This window comes from Nansenia antarctica (genome assembly GCF_963989245.1).
Source record: "Nansenia antarctica genome assembly, chromosome: 6".
Lineage (NCBI taxonomy): Eukaryota > Metazoa > Chordata > Actinopteri > Argentiniformes > Microstomatidae > Nansenia > Nansenia antarctica.
This window is the reverse complement of record NC_137676.1, coordinates 73,183,080-73,201,303: the sequence shown is the minus strand read 5'-3', so window position 1 is coordinate 73,201,303 and position 18,224 is coordinate 73,183,080. Positions and strand designations below refer to the sequence as shown.

Sequence of the window (18,224 nt, the reverse complement as noted above, 5' to 3'; positions counted from 1 at the left end):
AATCCCAGAACATGACAGATGAGGACTCAATGCAGTACCATTCAATTGAACGAACATAGCTTGGATAATATATATCTTCTTCGGACCTGTTGGTTGTGACAAATGTGTAAGCCTATCAATAATAACCTTCCCCACACCGCTAGGCCTATGGTGTTTGTTAACTGCTGCTGTCAGACGTTCCAACACACCAATATCCACACCTGCATAGGAAGAATTTAAAGGAACCAGAATCGTGCTGGGCTGACAAGAAGAGCTCTGGTTCTTGCCCTGTAAAACAAATTGGGCTAAACCCTGCCAATTATAATGAAACCATTCTGCTTTAGTTAACGGTATGGGGAAAAACATAGGAGCAGACGTACTTACAGGGACCTGTTGACAAATCCTGCAATCAGAATAATTCATTTTTGAAGCAAAATCTTTCATGATACTAGTGGCAGAATTAGGGTGGGACCGTGTCCCCAGTTGATTAGAATCATACAACAAATAATCGTCAGTAGCGACTACAATTGCCTTCGTAGAAGCATTCACAGCAACATTTTTAACCTTTCCTGGTAACTCAACTTCATGCACAAATTTCTCACAGTCCAACCAAAAGTGTGGAAAGTCGGGAGTGTTCCTACAAACTTTGTCCTTGAAATTGTTGGATTTATTAGACACCTGTTCACCGATATTACGTCTAGCACACCAATACGAGTTCAACACCTTGTCAACATTAGTTAATGTCACACGAGTTTCTTGCGTGTTGATTGAGTGTTGATTAAGTGTAACATATTTAGCATCCAGTAAATACCACTCGTCCGCTTCGGTGGCATAGATCAAACAATCATCAACAGTACAACGTGAATGTGGGCAAACAAAAGCTCTACCTGCTGTGATCATTCTTCTCTGACGTCCAGGCATAACAGTGGGTGAGTGAAGTGTAACATTGTCCAAAGAAGTCAATGGGGTAGGAACACTAAGGGGTATATTAGTCTCTGAAACGGCATGGCTTGAGTTTCCTCCTAATTGGCCTTGGTGTATCACGGGGTCTGTCTGGTTGGGGTGTATCACTGACAGGTCTGTGTCTCTCAATGGTACCTTGGTCCGGGCAGCCGCCCGGGTTGCTGACATCTCCGTCTGGAGCATTGTCAGGGTCGGAAGGGGTGACAACAGGGGCAACACCAGGCTTGGTAGAACCCCCAAGAGGGGTGTCGCAGTCACTGGATCCTTCACGATCTCCATTGGCCCACTCATCTCTGGGCTGGACAGGGTCTGGGACGAGGCCCCCGGCATCATCTGCATCACGGCGCAGATACTCACCAACATCCTCGTCAGCCCGGATGTCCAAGCTGTGGACATCCTCGTCCCCAGGGGTTTCCTCACCATCCTGCTGAGGTTCTCCCTCATCTTCCTCATTGGGTGCCTTGATGCAGTGATGAACGTGATACCAAGTGGGGGACCCCTTGATTTGGATGGCAGTCCCAGTGCACCGAACGACCTCGTACGGTCCTTCCCGTCGAGCCTCATGCCACTTCCGTCTGTATACCTTTACGTATACTTTGTCACCCGGTTGCAACGCGTCCTTCCTCTCCTGTGCGTTCACCTCCTCTTCACGTTCCTGTTTGTGGAGCACATAAGAAGAGATACTCTTTTGCCGGTTAGTCATGTACTGTACATAGGCTTTCATGTCACTCTCCAGGAGAGCCAAACTTGGCCCTTTCCCACTGGTTCGTGCACAGGGAGCTGTCATTACTCTCCCCATAGCCAGTTCATGGGGAGTCAAGTGCAGCCCTCGAATCTCACTGGAACGACAGGCCATCAATGCAAGAGGGAGTCCTTCCACCCAATTAAGACCTGTATGCTGACAGACCTTAGAAAGACGGTTCTTAAGGACCCCGTTCATCCTCTCTACCATCCCCTGGCTTTGAGGTGAGTAAATACACCCAAATCTCTGCTTGATCCCCAACTTTTGTAGTATAAGCTTTACCGTCTTATCCACAAATTCCTTACCATTGTCTGACGCTATCCTATCTGGAATTCCAAACCTAGGTATGAATTCCCTGCATAGGAACTTTGCTACAGACTGAGCATCCTTTTTTCGAGTGGGGCACGCTTCTACCCATCTGCTGAACCTGTCCACTACAACTAACATGTACCTGTATCCTGCAACAGGACGAATCATGTCCACATAGTCAATCACCAAATGTTTCATTGGCCCGTTTGGGGTAGGGATATGCCCAGTTCCCACTGGTATTCCAGGTCTGATGTTGTTTTTCAAACAGACCACACATTGACCAAGGATATGGTCTATTTGTTCCAACAAATATGGAGCCCAAAAACCATATTCCTTGGTGATCTTGCGTCTTACCTCCCCCCTGGCCACATGTGCTAATCCATGGGCTTCCTGTATCAGCATGCCTATTAAATCTGGGGGTGCCACAACCAGTCCCTCATGATTTCTCCATAGACCTGTGTCATCCTGACTAGCCCCCCTTGTTAACCATAGGTTTTTGTCTAGCGCATTTGCCCCACTCTGTAACATCAACAAATCCTCAAGCGTGACCATGCCCTGTAACTGTGCTTCATGTGTGACCAGCAGAACTTTACCTGCTTTGTCTGCTCCTGTAATGGCTTTGGCTGCATCATCTGCAGCCCTGTTACCTTGTGTGACATGTGATGAGTCAGATCTGTGTGCGGCACACTTCACTATGGCTAATTCCCTTGGTTTCATCATGGCTTGTAACAGCTTCATGATTTGGGCGTGGTGTTGAATAGGCGAACCATCAGTTTTCTTAAAACCCCGTCCCTTCCATACAGCTCCATGTAGATGACACACATTATGGGCGTAGGCAGAGTCGGTGTACACTGTCACTCTTCGTCCGGTTCCCAAGTTGCATGCTTCTGTGAGGGCAATCAACTCAGCCAACTGAGCTGAACAAGGCTGAGGAACAGCCTCGGCTTGTTCCACAATGAACCCTGAATTTTGGGATCGGACTATGGCATACCCAGCACGTAAACTTTCTCCTACCCGGTAACAAGATCCATCAGTCCAATACTCAACGTCAGCTTCCTTTAAAGGCAAAGCTAGTAGATCTGCTCTAAGCTTAGAGTACCTCATAGCTTCCTTCACACAATCGTGTGGTTCCCCATCTTCTGGGGTTGGCAAGGTCTCTGCTGGGTTAAGTGTGTTACATCTTAGTAATGTTACATCTTCCCTTTCCAACATCCTGTAATAATTCCTAATCCTAGGCATCGTCAAAGTGTACTTGCCTTGATTCAAGAGATTCCTTAGACTGTGGTGGCAGAGAATGGTAATTGAGTACCCCATTGTTAAGGTTGTTGCCTTCTCGTACATAAGATATGCCCCGGCCATTGCTCTGTAGCATGGCGCGAAACCCATTTCTACCTCTGAATATGCGACAGAGTAATAGGCTATGGGCTGTGGACTAGGTCCAATGCCTGTTGGTTGCGTAAGAACAGCGCAGGCATACTTCCCTTCGGCTGAAGAAGAAACATACAATCCAAATTCTTTGGAATAATCTGGAAGCGCTAAAGCTGGCGCTTCTTGCAATTTGTGTTTAATTGTCTCAAACGCCAAATCAGCTTCCCTTGTCCAAGTAATGCAACATTGGAGGTTATCACTACCTGTTTCCTTAATCATCCCCCTTAACACTGGGACCGCCGTGGATCGCGACCTTATTCAATCGCGATGAGGTGTTCTTCAGCACTATGATAGTTTAACATAGAGAAGAGTGTACTGACGCACAAAGATCGCTGGAGGGCGATGTCACGCAAGAAGCGTGAACACGCAACACACCACGGGGGAAACGTGATCTCTTTGTTCATTGATCGGAGAGCCCCACTGCCCGCAGCGCAGAGCGCATGCCTTATCGCTGGAACAAGACTGACTGATACACACCACACCTCTGCCATCATACATCGGTCCCACATGTATTTATTTACCATCATATTTTTCAATATAAAACGGTATGATATGGTAGCCTACATTGCAGTCGTCCCGCAGTTCTAGTAGATCGCCGACATCATGTTATTTGATGTACACATTTCACGGCAAGATAATTCCGATTTGTGGCAAACACCCAACAATTGTTCGTTCACTAAACATTATAACATGAACACAGTTATAGCACCAGTTCCTAGCACCTAGTTTCCTAGCACCAGGGGAGCCCCCCCTCCCAAATTTCGTTGTTTGGTACCTGTACTATATCAATGACAAATAAAGACCATTCATTCATTCCTTCAAACAATGACAGTTACAGTCTCGCTCAAACTGTAGCGAGATTAGGAGACTACTAATTGAGAAAAAGAAAAGAAAATACATGAAAGAGATCTTGGTTATGTAATGTGTAAAGTGGAGAGGAGATTGATCGGAACTGCGGGAGTTTTCATTACTAACGAATGATGGTTGATTATTATTATACAAAAATAATAGTAATAAATATTGCAATATTGTGTTATCATAGTTATGAGCTTCACAGTGATAACGTCAGTTTATTTGTCGTGAACTTCACGCCGGCCGTGCCCGTAACATCAGCAGACAATCGACGGCTGTAAGCTTGTAAGCGTTGAAACCTGCTTGGCAGCTTTGAAACCCGCTTGGCAGCTTTGAAACCCGCTTGGCTCGCTCATGAATTGGCAGCTATTGTTTGCTAATGGGAAACGATCAATAAGATTACCCTCCCCCGTGTATCAACCATCAAGTGATTGTAACTCACTTTAGAAACTAGTTCTTAGCCTACACGTTTCTTTGTCAAATACATGCTCTGCATGTTTCTCTAAAATGCATAAAGTTCCTATAAGCAGAGAAGTGGGGAAATTATTAGAGCAATCTGATATGAAGCTTGAGTCAGCTGAGAACGAACTATGGAACAGATTAAATGCTATATATGGAGAGGAGATTGATTGAGACTGCGGGAGCTTTACTAATGAATGAAAGTTGATTATCATTATTAAAAAAGAATAGTAATAAATATTGCAATATTGTGTTATCATAGTTATGAGCTTCACAAAGTCTGTTTATTTGTCGTGAACTTCACGCCGGCCCTAACATCAGCAGACACATGAACACAGTGAGGATTCAAACAAACAAAATAATTAATACACATCATTTCATTTATAATGTGCAGTAAACAAACAAAATAATGTATACTCTCTGCAATTGGCTACTATACAATGGTGCCAAAATCAACTATCCAAATATGAATCTGCGTATATCTATGTACAACCTTGTTGTAGCCTACATTGCAGTCGTCCCGCAGTTCTAGTAGATCGCCGACATCATGTTATTTGATGTACACATTTCACGGCAAGATAATTCCGATTTGTGGCAAACACCCAACAATTGTTCGTTCACTAAACATTATAACATGAACACAGTTATAGCACCAGTTCCTAGCACCTAGTTTCCTAGCACCAGGGGAGCCCCCCCTCCCAAATTTCGTTGTTTGGTACCTGTACTATATCAATGACAAATAAAGACCATTCATTCATTCCTTCAAACAATGACAGTTACAGTCTCGCTCAAACTGTAGCGAGATTAGGAGACTACTAATTGAGAAAAAGAAAAGAAAATACATGAAAGAGATCTTGGTTATGTAATGTGTAAAGTGGAGAGGAGATTGATCGGAACTGCGGGAGTTTTCATTACTAACGAATGATGGTTGATTATTATTATACAAAAATAATAGTAATAAATATTGCAATATTGTGTTATCATAGTTATGAGCTTCACAGTGATAACGTCAGTTTATTTGTCGTGAACTTCACGCCGGCCGTGCCCGTAACATCAGCAGACAATCGAGGCTGTAAGCTTGTAAGCGTTGAAACCTGCTTGGCAGCTTTGAAACCCGCTTGGCAGCTTTGAAACCCACTTGGCTCGCTCATGAATTGGCAGCTATTGTTTGCTAATGGGAAACGATCAATAAGATTACCCTCCCCCGTGTATCAACCATCAAGTGATTGTAACTCACTTTAGAAACTAGTTCTTAGCCTACACGTTTCTTTGTCAAATACATGCTCTGCATGTTTCTCTAAAATGCATAAAGTTCCTATAAGCAGAGAAGTGGGGAAATTATTAGAGCAATCTGATATGAAGCTTGAGTCAGCTGAGAACGAACTATGGAACAGATTAAATGCTATATATGGAGAGGAGATTGATTGAGACTGCGGGAGCTTTACTAATGAATGAAAGTTGATTATCATTATTAAAAAAGAATAGTAATAAATATTGCAATATTGTGTTATCATAGTTATGAGCTTCACAAAGTCTGTTTATTTGTCGTGAACTTCACGCCGGCCCTAACATCAGCAGACACATGAACACAGTGAGGATTCAAACAAACAAAATAATTAATACACATCATTTCATTTATAATGTGCAGTAAACAAACAAAATAATGTATACTCTCTGCAATTGGCTACTATACAATGGTGCCAAAATCAACTATCCAAATATGAATCTGCGTATATCTATGTACAACCTTGTTGTAGCCTACATTGCAGTCGTCCCGCAGTTCTAGTAGATCGCCGACATCATGTTATTTGATGTACAAATTTCACGGCAAGATAATTCCGATTTGTGGCAAACACCCAACAATTGTTCGTTCACTAAACATTATAACATGAACACAGTTATAGCACCAGTTCCTAGCACCTAGTTTCCTAGCACCAGGGGAGCCCCCCCTCCCAAATTTCGTTGTTTGGTACCTGTACTATATCAATGACAAATAAAGACCATTCATTCATTCCTTCAAACAATGACAGTTACAGTCTCGCTGTAGCACTGTTCCTATATTAGCATATTCAACCGGTGATTGTTCAAGATTCATAGACAGATTGTCCCTTTTGCATATCATCATAATAGGCATTCGTGTCATCATGTTCTTTACACATTACATAACCAAGATTTATTTTGCAATCACAACAATGTCAACACAATCACAACAGAATCTTATTTAATCCAATCAGGTTGTATATATAATCTATATATATATAATCTATATATTGGTTTCAATATACCTCCATAGCAGTCTACAGTCTAATTTAGCTATATCTATAATTACATTATGAGAACATCAGTATTTTTACGCCTTTGGTTGTATTGTCTGAACGAACATTGATTGGGAGACATACTGTACAGTTTATCATTTTCATAACTGTCTGCACATATACATATCTTATTTTGATTGTTATTGTAGCCTATATATATAAACACAAATATCAGTCTTATGCACTGTGTCTCATTCAGCACTGAAGCCTGAATTTGAGCACAGTGTGTGCCCCCTTGCTACCTCTGCTGATATAAAAGAGAATTGCAGGCTTGGAGAAAAAGATGGCAGCCACAAATACACAGACACACACAGAAATACTGCTAAAACGCTTTATACTAACTCGATTTTGAAAATGTAAAAATGCTGGGTGGTAGAACGCACATATCTAGGAAAAGTCATGAAAGGAGGGTCCTGAAATGTGATCGAGTGCAAAGGTAGAATTTTTTTTGTACTCACTGGTGCTGTTTAACACCTCACGGCTGTTCTAGTGTTAATGGAGCGACCAGTCTAGTGTAATCCTCCACCCATGCTGAACTATACCCAGTAATGCCCAAAAACATCATCATTTCCCTAACCGTTCGTGGTTTTGGAGCCTTCTGAATAGCTTCCAAATGTTCATTAGTGACACTGCGATGTCCCTGTGTAATAGATTGTCCTAAGTAAGTTACCTTTTCCTGACAATATTGTAGCTTCTTTTTAGACACCTTGTGTCCCTTCTCCGCCAAAACCTTTAACAGTTTAACGGAATCCCTGTGACATGTTTCTTCATCTGGGGCACAAAGGAGTATGTCATCCATGTACTGAATGGCAGTACTACTTATCGTCTGCCCTAACCCGTCTAAGTCCTCCTTCAAGACCTGATTAAAAACATGAGGACTGTGTTTGTACCCCTGTGGCATTCTGGTATATTGATAATGTTGACCTTTGTAGGTAAACCCAAATAACCCTTGACTTTCTACACTAAGAGGTATAGAAAAGAAAGCCCTGCATAAATCAATCACTGTAAATACTTTGGCTGTAGATGGAATCTGAGTCAACAGCACATGAGGATCAGGAACTTCAGCTGGATAGCTGACAACTACCTCATTCACAGCCCGTAGGTCATGTACCAGACGATATGAACCATCAGGTTTCGTCACTGGCAGAAGAGGTGTGTTACTTAACGGATATTGAGTTATCTTCAGGACTCCTGCCTCTAACAATCCTTTGATCTGTGGCTCAATTCCATCAATTGCTTCCTGTTTCAATGGGTATTGATTTTTCCAAGGGAGTTTTGCACCCGGTATGAGTTCAACTCTCAATGGACGAGCTGATTTCACAAATCCAATGTCTGTACTGTTCTTTGCCCACAGGTCTGCTGGCACATTCTGTATCATTTCTTCTCTGAGGTCTTTTTCAGCTTGTACAGGAAGGATTAGCTGGTTCATTAGCTTCACAGTCTGCGGATGTCCTATTCCTTGAGCAGAGATCATCAGTTTTGTGAACTGTCCATCAATGCTCCTCCAGATAGCAGGGTTTTCTTTTGTCGTTACAAATCTGGCCTTTTCTGAGTCTGCCATCATTGCCCCTAAATGCTTCTGTTCATAGTGTTCAGATATCATAAGTGTCACATGAGGGATGCTACCCTCAATCTTATGCTCCTGATCTAGATAAGTGTCACTGTTTATCTTCATCGCCACTCCCTGAGGGCCTAAGATTATACAACTTGTGCTAAGCTGTACCTGTTTTGGCTGATGCTTCAGCCACTCATCTGGGTTTGCGTCTGCAGCTTCTCTAAAATACTGGAGTGTACAATGCAATGGATCAGTAGGCCTTCTGGCCTCTGACATGTGTGCCAGGATATAATTGTCCCACATCCTTGCTGGTTCCATTAGGTCTGGGCTAAGCCCTCCCACCCAATACACCATAGATGCGTTGTTGTCCATCATGACAGACAGCTGTCTGTTCTCTTGTGGCACTGTCACCTGACAGCCGTCAGGTGTGCATTTCACTGTACAGTTCAATTGGCATAGTGCGTCTCTCCCTAGTAGCCCTATTGGCGTGTGTTCTGATACAAGTATTGACAGAGTAAGGACAGAGAGCAGCTCTGTCCTTTGTACTCTAAGCTTACAAGCTCAGTAGTAGGGATCAGCTGTTTAATTCCCTCGAATCCGATTGTCTTCACATATTTCCCAGACATAGGAAGGTGCGTGGCGTCTTCAGGCTTCAGACAGGTATAGGCTGCTCCACTGTCCACCATCAATTCTAATGGACGTTGGTTGACCGACACCCATATGGTGGGTTCATCTTCAGGCCTGTTTATCACCACCAGCTGGCACCCCCCTCTCGGATCTTCTGGGCACCCCTATAGCCCAGCTGCTGGGCCTCCGTAGGGGTTCACCACTCCTGGAGCCGGTGTAGCAGGGGGCCTATATCCTCCTTTTTGTTTCCCCCCTGCGCCCCCCTGGTTCTTCTTCCAGCAGGTACGGGCTAAGTGTCCATGCTGGTCGCATTTCCAACATGGTCCTAGCATCTTCTTCCCGGCTGCGGTCCATCCCTCTTGTGGTGGTCCTTGGCCAGGCTGGTTGTATGGCTGGTATGGAACCACTTGCACCCCTGGTGGCCCCTGTGGGTATGGATACCCCCCTTGTGGCCCCTGTGGGTATGACTGGGGAAGGACAGTTTGCAGTTGCTGTGGCTGAGCTGGGACCTGTAGGGCTACAGCCTGCACTCTCTCTCTGGTTTTCTTGCCTTCTGTCAATTGTATTTGAGTTAATTTTCTGAGTGACTCTTCGTCTTGTGTCTTCTGTATCTGAATCTTCTTTCTAAATAACTCTACTTGGTGTGCTACGTTGTCTATATAAACAGCCTTGTTCATGTGTCGTAGCCCCACCACTTCTGCTAACTTGTTCTTAACTGGGGCAGAGAGACCTTGTTGAATCTTTTCCCTGATTATGGCTTTTTCTAACGGGTTCTCTTCAGCGTCCTTCCCTGTCACACTTCTCCATTGAGAGTGCACACGGGCAACAAAACCCCTGGGATTCTCATCTCCCCCCAGTGGCATCACAATCATATTGTCTGGGTGAATGTGAGTAGGGTATGTCTCTCTGATTGCCTTCCACAGCCTGCCTCTGTTTGCTGCGAAGAGCTCTGGGTCATAAACTGATGTATCGATATATTTATGAAGTCCTGCCTTCGTCAATATTTCCTGCATGGTGTCCAATCCTGTAATAAAAGCTAAGAGTCTTTTCAGGTCTCCCATTGCGGCCTGCGTTCCTGTCAGTCTCACGTCCATCTCAGTAGTCCATGGGTGTCCCCCATCTTCCAGGACTGGGAGTTTTTCTATCACTTCAGACAGATCTGTATGACTCCAAGGACGATATTCTATCTTGTTACCTCGAATCAGCACCGGGAAGTTCCCCTGAATTTCCTCTTCCTCCGATGCCTTCCCTCTTGGTCTTAGGCCATAATAGCTTACTAGTGGCTTCGTTTTTTCGTCCCGCCTTGGTGTCGCTGTAGACCTTGGGAGGTTCGGCTGGGATGTATGTGATGGCACTTGACGATACTCTCTTGAGAGGTTCGGCTGGGATGTATGATGTGATGGCACTTGACGATACTGTTCTTCCAGTTCCTCTATCTGTCGTCTGTGACTTTCCTCCTCTCTTAGGATTCTCTCATGGAGTTTTCTTGCCTTCTTTCTTAACTCCTCCTCATCCTTTTTCACCCTTTCTTCCTCCTCTTCCTCCAACATCTTCTTTTGCTTTAAGCTCTCTTTCTTCTTCTCTATCTTCAGAGACTCCTGCTCATCTTCAGAACTACTTTCTTCTTTTCCCTTTTTATAGCGTCTTGTCCCTCCCTGCTTTTCGGCCCTGGCTATTAGTTTTCTGACCTGAGCACTGTAACCTCCCTGTGCATTGCTGTCAGCACCTGAACATTCGCCATCACCTCCACTGCCATCTTCACTGTCATCTGTCTTGTTCCTTTTGTCCTCCTCGCAGTCTCCTTTTCTGGCCTTTTTCCCGTCACATTTCTCTTTCTTCTTTTGCTTGGCACCTGACTTGTTCTCTGGTTCGAAATCCACGGTCACTTTCGCTCTTCCCCTCTCTAGTACATTATCACCCTCATCTTGGATAGTGAAGGCTCCGTTCGTACTTAGGACGGGGACCTGAGGGTAGATCCGCTGAGAATTGTCCTCCAGTATCTTGGCATAGGGAGGAGGACTGGAGACTGGAGCTGTGTGTGAGAATGGAATGTTCACTTTCTCTTCCATTGCTTTGGCCAATTCATCTCTTTTTTCTGGACTCAGGTCAGCTGTTTTCTCATTCCAAGCTGATGCTACTTTCTGCCCCACTACCTTAAAGAGGTCTAAAATAGCTAACTCTAACCTGCGTTTCTCTGATCTAATCTTTCCTTTTTGATGTGCCTTATGTACATTGATAAGTATCTCCAATGTTGCAATTACGTGCAAATTAAGGGTGCCCTCTTGTGGCCACGGTTCTTCAATGTCTGCCCAACGATTATTCCATTTCGTTGACATTTTGCTAATCTCCTTAACAAGAGGATTCATTTTTTCCACTATAGCCACAGGGGATGAATTTGCCAATATTCCCCTATCTGTATTAACAGCCCTTATCATGTTGCTGGATTTGGCTCCCATGTCTGAACTATATCAGCTGTCCACACAGAATCGCTACAACCTCGAACAACGGATTGTTTCAGTGGTATCGTGTATTATTGACTTAGATGTAATCTATGTGTTTTTTTTTTTTTTTTTTACTTGAATGTTTTTTTTTTCCTTATTGTGTATGAATGTGTGTCACTTAATTGCTCATTCAATACTAATTATAGTTCAGGTCAACTTAAGTATTAAACTACAAAGGCTGTTCAACACAATTATCAAATTACAAAGGCAGGTCACGCTCTAAGTCTTTCTGATTCACAAAACCCTTGATTGTTCAATCCTCAGATAGAAACTGTTCTGCTATTCTTTAATCAAAAGCTGTGAAAAAGAACTTAACTTGAAATAAAAAGATGTAACCTGTAAAGAAATCGACTTGTTATTTGAAAGGAATGAATAATTAATTATTAGTTACAATCTGTAAAGAAATCGACTTGTTATTTGAAAGGAATGAATAATTAATTAGACTTAGTCATTGTACAATCGTACACTTCATTGATGTAAACCTGTGAAGTCATTCAGCTATTATCGAAAAAAGAAAATGGTTATCATTAGATTATTACAAACCAATTGATCAAAGTTCTGTGAAACAGAAAATGAAATGATCTGAATAATTAATTCAATCAATTTGTAATTAATTAAATTAATTAAAGTAATGTAATATATAACAATCATTTACAACCATCCATCTATGAATGTAAAGGACTATTTCATCGACCTCAGATAGATCCCACAGAGGATCAGTGTTTTAAAATGTCTTGTCGTGTTTTGGCCAGCAGGTGGAGCTATGCAACCAAAAATGTCTTGTCGTGTTTTGGCCAGCCTTTTTTTCTCTGAAATGAGACACACAGACGGGGGAGAATGGAGTGGCTTTCCACCACGGTTCTTTCTTGTGAAAACCCACGGTCTCCACACAACTTTTGTTTTCCCAAACAATTACTTTCACGACACAGCACTATCAAGATTATCTTTCAATGCAGTTAAACTTATTAGTTACCAAACTAATCTCATTCTAATATTTTCTAATGCCTTCTTTCCACGGTCTCTCTCCCAAGAGAAATCTAAGCCTGTGTCTGTGTCTGCGCGTGCCTGCGTGCGTGTTTGTGCTCCGCTGACAAGGACAAAGGACAATGGCGTCTTGAGACACACTTCTGAATCTTTTACAATAATGCTCTTTCTTAAAAAACAGACTTCACAGTCCAATTACACTTTTATCAAACAGGAATTCTCATTCCATACACACAATAACACAATCATCAGCTTCTCGCTAATCTTCACAATAACCAATATTGCCGACCCATTAACAAAACGTCTTCCGTTAATTTTCTGTCGACAAGTCTACACTTTTCATATAGACACTACTAAAGTACGTCTTCCTTTAGTACCACAGTTTTATACACACACACGATATTTTCCCAATACCGTACAATTAAACATATATTTACAAATTACAGATTTTCAAAAATCCGGCTCTTTAATTCAATCCAATTTTTAATGATCTTATAGTTCTAACAGATACTCAACACAAATCAAGATTCTTTTTGGTTATAGCTTATCACAGTCAGTCAATCCTGTCACAACTCCTCCTTCGCTTGGCTGAACTCCAGCGAGGGAGGGGGGTGTACTTACCTCTGTGTTGAAATGAAGGGATGACGGTGATATTCTGGCTATAGTTATTCACTTCGGGCTAGTCTCGCCATTCTTTCGTATATTTTGGTATCTGTTGCTGCTAAAAATGAAGAAGAGTTCTCGAGCAAATTTAAGACTGTTTATTCAAAAAAGCAGGTTACACAGCAAGGTTCTCTCTGCAGCTGGTCATCTGGATTGGTCGCAGGATGTGATAGAAAAGACAAAGAGTGTGGGTGTCCTATAGGATTTTTATACCCCTCGTGTTATTGTCCCTGAGCCAACCAAAACAGAGATGGTCAGCTCGCCCCTTCTCTCCCCTGCTTATCAGAGGTCCATGTCACTTTGTGAAAACATGTTTTGGTCGCTCACGGTCACATCTGTTAATGATCAGTGTGTGTGTTTGTGGTTACCCAACCCTATGGGCATCTTTCAGTTCTGCCATAACACCACCCCCCTTTCCCTATAGAACAAGGGGAGAGGCCAGAGAGTGTGTGTGTGTGTGTGTGTGCTTGCCCAACCCCTCATGGGCGCCTTTCAGTCTGAAGGCCAGAGTGTGTGCTTATCTGTGTGTGCCAACATTGCACAACACTCCCCTTCAGCATATATACAATCTATGCATGTGTGTCAGAGAGCATGCCTGTAGGCCCAAAGGCTCCGCTTTGGAACAAGGCGTCTGCCAAATGCCAAAAATGTAAATGTAACTGTTACAAAGCCTTATCATACAAATTCATGGTATGTGTGCGTGTTTAAGTAGAAATACACGACACCGTTATTTACATCACTGCTCACCACCCGTCGGTCGCAAGTAGTTTTTTCTAACGATGGTCTAAAAGTTCTAAAACTGACCCGTCACAGTGCGTTGCATAGATGTGAACTGGGCTTAACAAGATCTCAATGTGAATATTGTAATTTATCCAATTGTATTGATTTGATGATTATTTTGGTCCTCTCATTCAGATGCCTGTGAGCTCACACTGGACCCAAACACAGCACACAGAGAGCTCTCTCTGTCTGAGGAGAACAGGAAGGTGACACGGGGGAGAGAGGAGCAGCCGTATCCTGATCACCCAGAGAGGTTTAAGGACTGGGGACAGGTGCTGTGTAGAGAGGGTCTGACTGGGCGCTGTTACTGGGAGGTAGAGTGGAGGGGGGAGGGGCCTGTTATAGCAGTGACATATAAAGGAATCAGCAGGAGAGGACGGGGTGTTGACTGTGTGTTGGGACACAATGACAAGTCCTGGAGTCTGTGGTGCTCTGACAGGTCTGACAGTTACACTGCCTGGCACAATAGTAAGACACCTCACATATCTGTGCCCTCCTCTGGCTCCCACAGAGTAGGAGTGTATCTGGACTGGCCGGCCGGCACTCTGTCCTTCTACAGCGTCTCCTCTGACACACTGACCCTCCTGCACACATTCCACTCCACATTCACTGAGCCCCTCTACCCAGGGTTTGGGGTCTATGGCTCAGTGACCCTGTGTAAACTAGTCTAAGGGAGATCACACTGAACACCTAAGGCTAAAAAATGTTGGATCATAACATGATGTCATGATGTAGTTTTACACACACCAAGCTTCATACACTCAAACTGTGTGCCTCTGTGTGCAGTGTGTAGGGTGTTATGTGAGGGTATAGTGTGTAGTGTGTAGTGTGTAGGGTGTAGTGTGTAGTGTTAGTCCCACTCTGACCACTAGAGGGCAGCAGCACAGGTCCTGTGAGATGGAGTCTCTGACTGGAAAGTCTTCAGGACTGTGTCAGTGTAGGTTTATACTCCTGCCTCAGATCCTGTCTGCAGCAGTTGATGACAACCAGTTGATTATTTGCTCATTGTGAAATATGTGGAAAAGTGCAATAGACTGACAAAACAGAGGCGTGGAAATTCTGTATATTATTTTATCACCTTTTATTATTTTATTATTATTATTATTATTTCTGTAAATGCAACTGATGGTGAAACAATCCAGATGAATCATTATTATCAGTCAGACTGGTGATGAACTCTGAGACCCAGAGTCTCTGACCCTGAGGAGAGAGAGGGGATGTGTATAAGAGTTGGTCAAGTTGTGTGTTTGAGTTCAGATGCTGTATTATGGAGCTGTGTGTAAGATAGCAGGGAGTGGATGTGAAGACAGCTCTCCTCCTCTGTCAATACAACATGTACATGTTCTGGAATTCACTTTCCATGTATTTCTGTACCTGCGTATCTATCCAATGTACATATTGTGAATATATTTCTATATACATGTATTTTCTCGCATGTGCATGTGTGTGTCAGTGTAGACAGCGAGATATGGGGCTGGTGGTCAGAGAGATCTGGGGCTGGTGGTCAGAGAGATCTGGGGCTGGTGGTCAGAGAGGATGGTGCCTCTGTGTTTTAGTTGTAATTATTACAATAACTGTATCACCTTCTGCCTCCTCCTTCTCATTCTGACAGAGGAGCCATAGTGGCAGCACTAGTCTACTAGCCTGAACTAGCCCTATAGTCACGTTCCTTCATTTTAATATTATGATGATGATGATGATGATGATGACTGTGTCAATATCAATAAAGTGTTTGTGAAACAAAGAACTGTGTGACCTCATGATGACTCTACACATGTCAGAGAGGCATGTCTTGTTCTATGTGATGTATTTCTATCTGAACGCAGCCCTGTGCAGGACCATGGACAGCTCCTGATCAGCCCTCCTGAAACCACTCAGCAATCACACAGCTGCAGGCAGTGGAGCCTTCAGACAGACAGGCTAGAAACAGCATGGAGCTGGAGTTTTACAGTAGAACAGTTATCATAGAAATAGACCTTGAACAAGTTGACATGAAACATCTACGATGAGGAAGATGGATGGAGACCCAGAAGCCCTGGTTACACCTGGTAGGTATCCTGATTGATGTGTCAAATATGGAAATATCTGCAGTATTCAATGTCTTCACTATGATGTCACACGTGCAGAGTAGTGTGTCTATGGTTGTGTCTACTGCAGACACTGCTAACAAGCACAAGAGCTCAGAGGATCTATCCTAGCTGATATGGCGTACGCACCTCCTCAGAGTAGGAAGGACATGCTCGGCCCGGCACAGGGGAAAGAGGAGAGGGAGGTGTGGCAATCTCCCTCTACACACACAGCTCTCTACTACACCTTGTACAGCCAATGGGAGGCCTTGACCGAGTCAGTTACATGAACTGTTAGAACTGTTGGTGAATATTTATTTTTCTGTTCTGTGCGGCCTCGTACCTACAACCGAATCACAGCCGTGCTGATATTCAGTATAACAGCACTCCCTCTCGTGTGATGTTGCTTAATTATCATACCAGAGACTGGTGAATCAGTGCCCTATACTGTATGTGCATCATAAGGTGATACAATGTGGACAAACAGGTTCATACAGGGAAGAAGAGTGTCTGAAATATGTTTGATTGTCATCAACAAATACCAACTGTAGAGAAGTTGATAGAAGTAGGAGGTGTCCCAGGTGATGAGGTGATACAATGTGGACAAACTAGTTCATACAGGGAAGAGCTGCATCAGTGAGGAAGACAGAGACAGAGAGCAGAGATGAGCACTGAGGTGGGAGACAGACCACAACCGTAAGTTGCTGTCTTTCATTGTTTTTCACTGTCCAGTATGATTAGGATGAACTTACATGTCTTTGTGTCATCTCACAGAATGATGTAGCCCAAACATATTATGCTAGCCAGCATTCTGTGACCAGCTTGTGAAGGAAGCCTCAACCTGGTTTTGTCCATATGACTGTGATCTAGTAGGTTCAACTACTTGAGGCCCTAGATAATAATAGATAAGAAATATAGCGGCAAGCACTTAAGGGTGCAAGAGATTGATTAGACTAACAATGACTGACACAGCCCAATTTGTATATGTCATCATTTATGGTACATATTAATTAGCATGATGCTGTGTATTTTGTATGATCAAGTATGAACTTGTCCTAACCTTTGCAGGGACTGGTACAAGCATACTATGTAACAATTTCAGTTTTTTCAATCATATTTGCGTTTCATTAAAAAAAAGTTAAATAATAAAAATGTTATAATTTAAAAATGACTGGAAATGCAGAATATTGAGTGTCATGTTTTTCATCCGATCATGTTGGAATGTGGTACACATCTGTCATACTGCTGTCTTGACGCTCACCAAGTTTCACATTCATTTGCAATTTTCCTGAGTTAAGGTCCTGATTATTTACCATGTAGCGTGGTCATTTTCTGACATACTTGTTAGATACAAAGTGTCATGTCGATTGGAATTACGGTATATTTTAAGAAGATTTGTTTGTGCTTTTCACAAAATTCAAAATAGCAGCAATTTTTTTTTAGGACATGTCTTTTCAGTTTTACAGCGTTTTATATGTTTGTCTTGAGGAGGCAGGTCAGCGCCTTGATTTGGTGTCTCTCGGACAAACCGTTCAAAAGTCACAGCCTCACAATGTTGAAGAATTCAACGTGTGGCTCTGTTGAATACACTCCTCTATGAAGGGTCAATTTGTTGGCTTACTGTATGTTTTATTTTTTTTACATAAAGATTGGCTTGTGTAATGAAAGTTAATGACTTTGATTTAATTTGACATTTATTCAATCTGTAAGTGAAGATCCAACTTCTATTTTACAATTACCACATTTTAGTAGAGCCTCCTTCTCAGAACAGTGTTGGACACAGCAATGCTACACTGATGTGGGTGATACAATCTGGCTTCTTATCTTACAGGGAAATCAAACCACAGGGAGAGAGTTATGTTCTATTGTGCTGAGAGAGAGAGAGAGAGAGAGAGAGAGAGAGAGAGAGAGAGACAGACAGAGAGACAGACAGACAGACAGACGCTTGACAGAAGTAGGAGGTGCATCAGTAGACAAACAGGTTCATACAAAGAAGAAGGG

At 43.0% G+C, this 18,224-nt stretch overlaps 1 protein-coding gene across 1 annotated transcript in view; it reads left to right on the top strand.

Moving 5' to 3' along the window:
• Positions 1-14,828, top strand: part of LOC308160952 (uncharacterized protein) — a gene marked incomplete at both ends in the record, with an annotated part of 28,125 nt that extends 13,297 nt beyond the window's left edge. Inside the window, one exon of the mRNA XM_080534875.1 lies at positions 14,293-14,828. Within this exon, the coding sequence (XP_080391001.1) occupies positions 14,293-14,828 (536 nt within the window). The remainder of the gene's footprint in view (positions 1-14,292) is intronic.
• Positions 14,829-18,224: the final 3,396 nt, after the last annotated feature.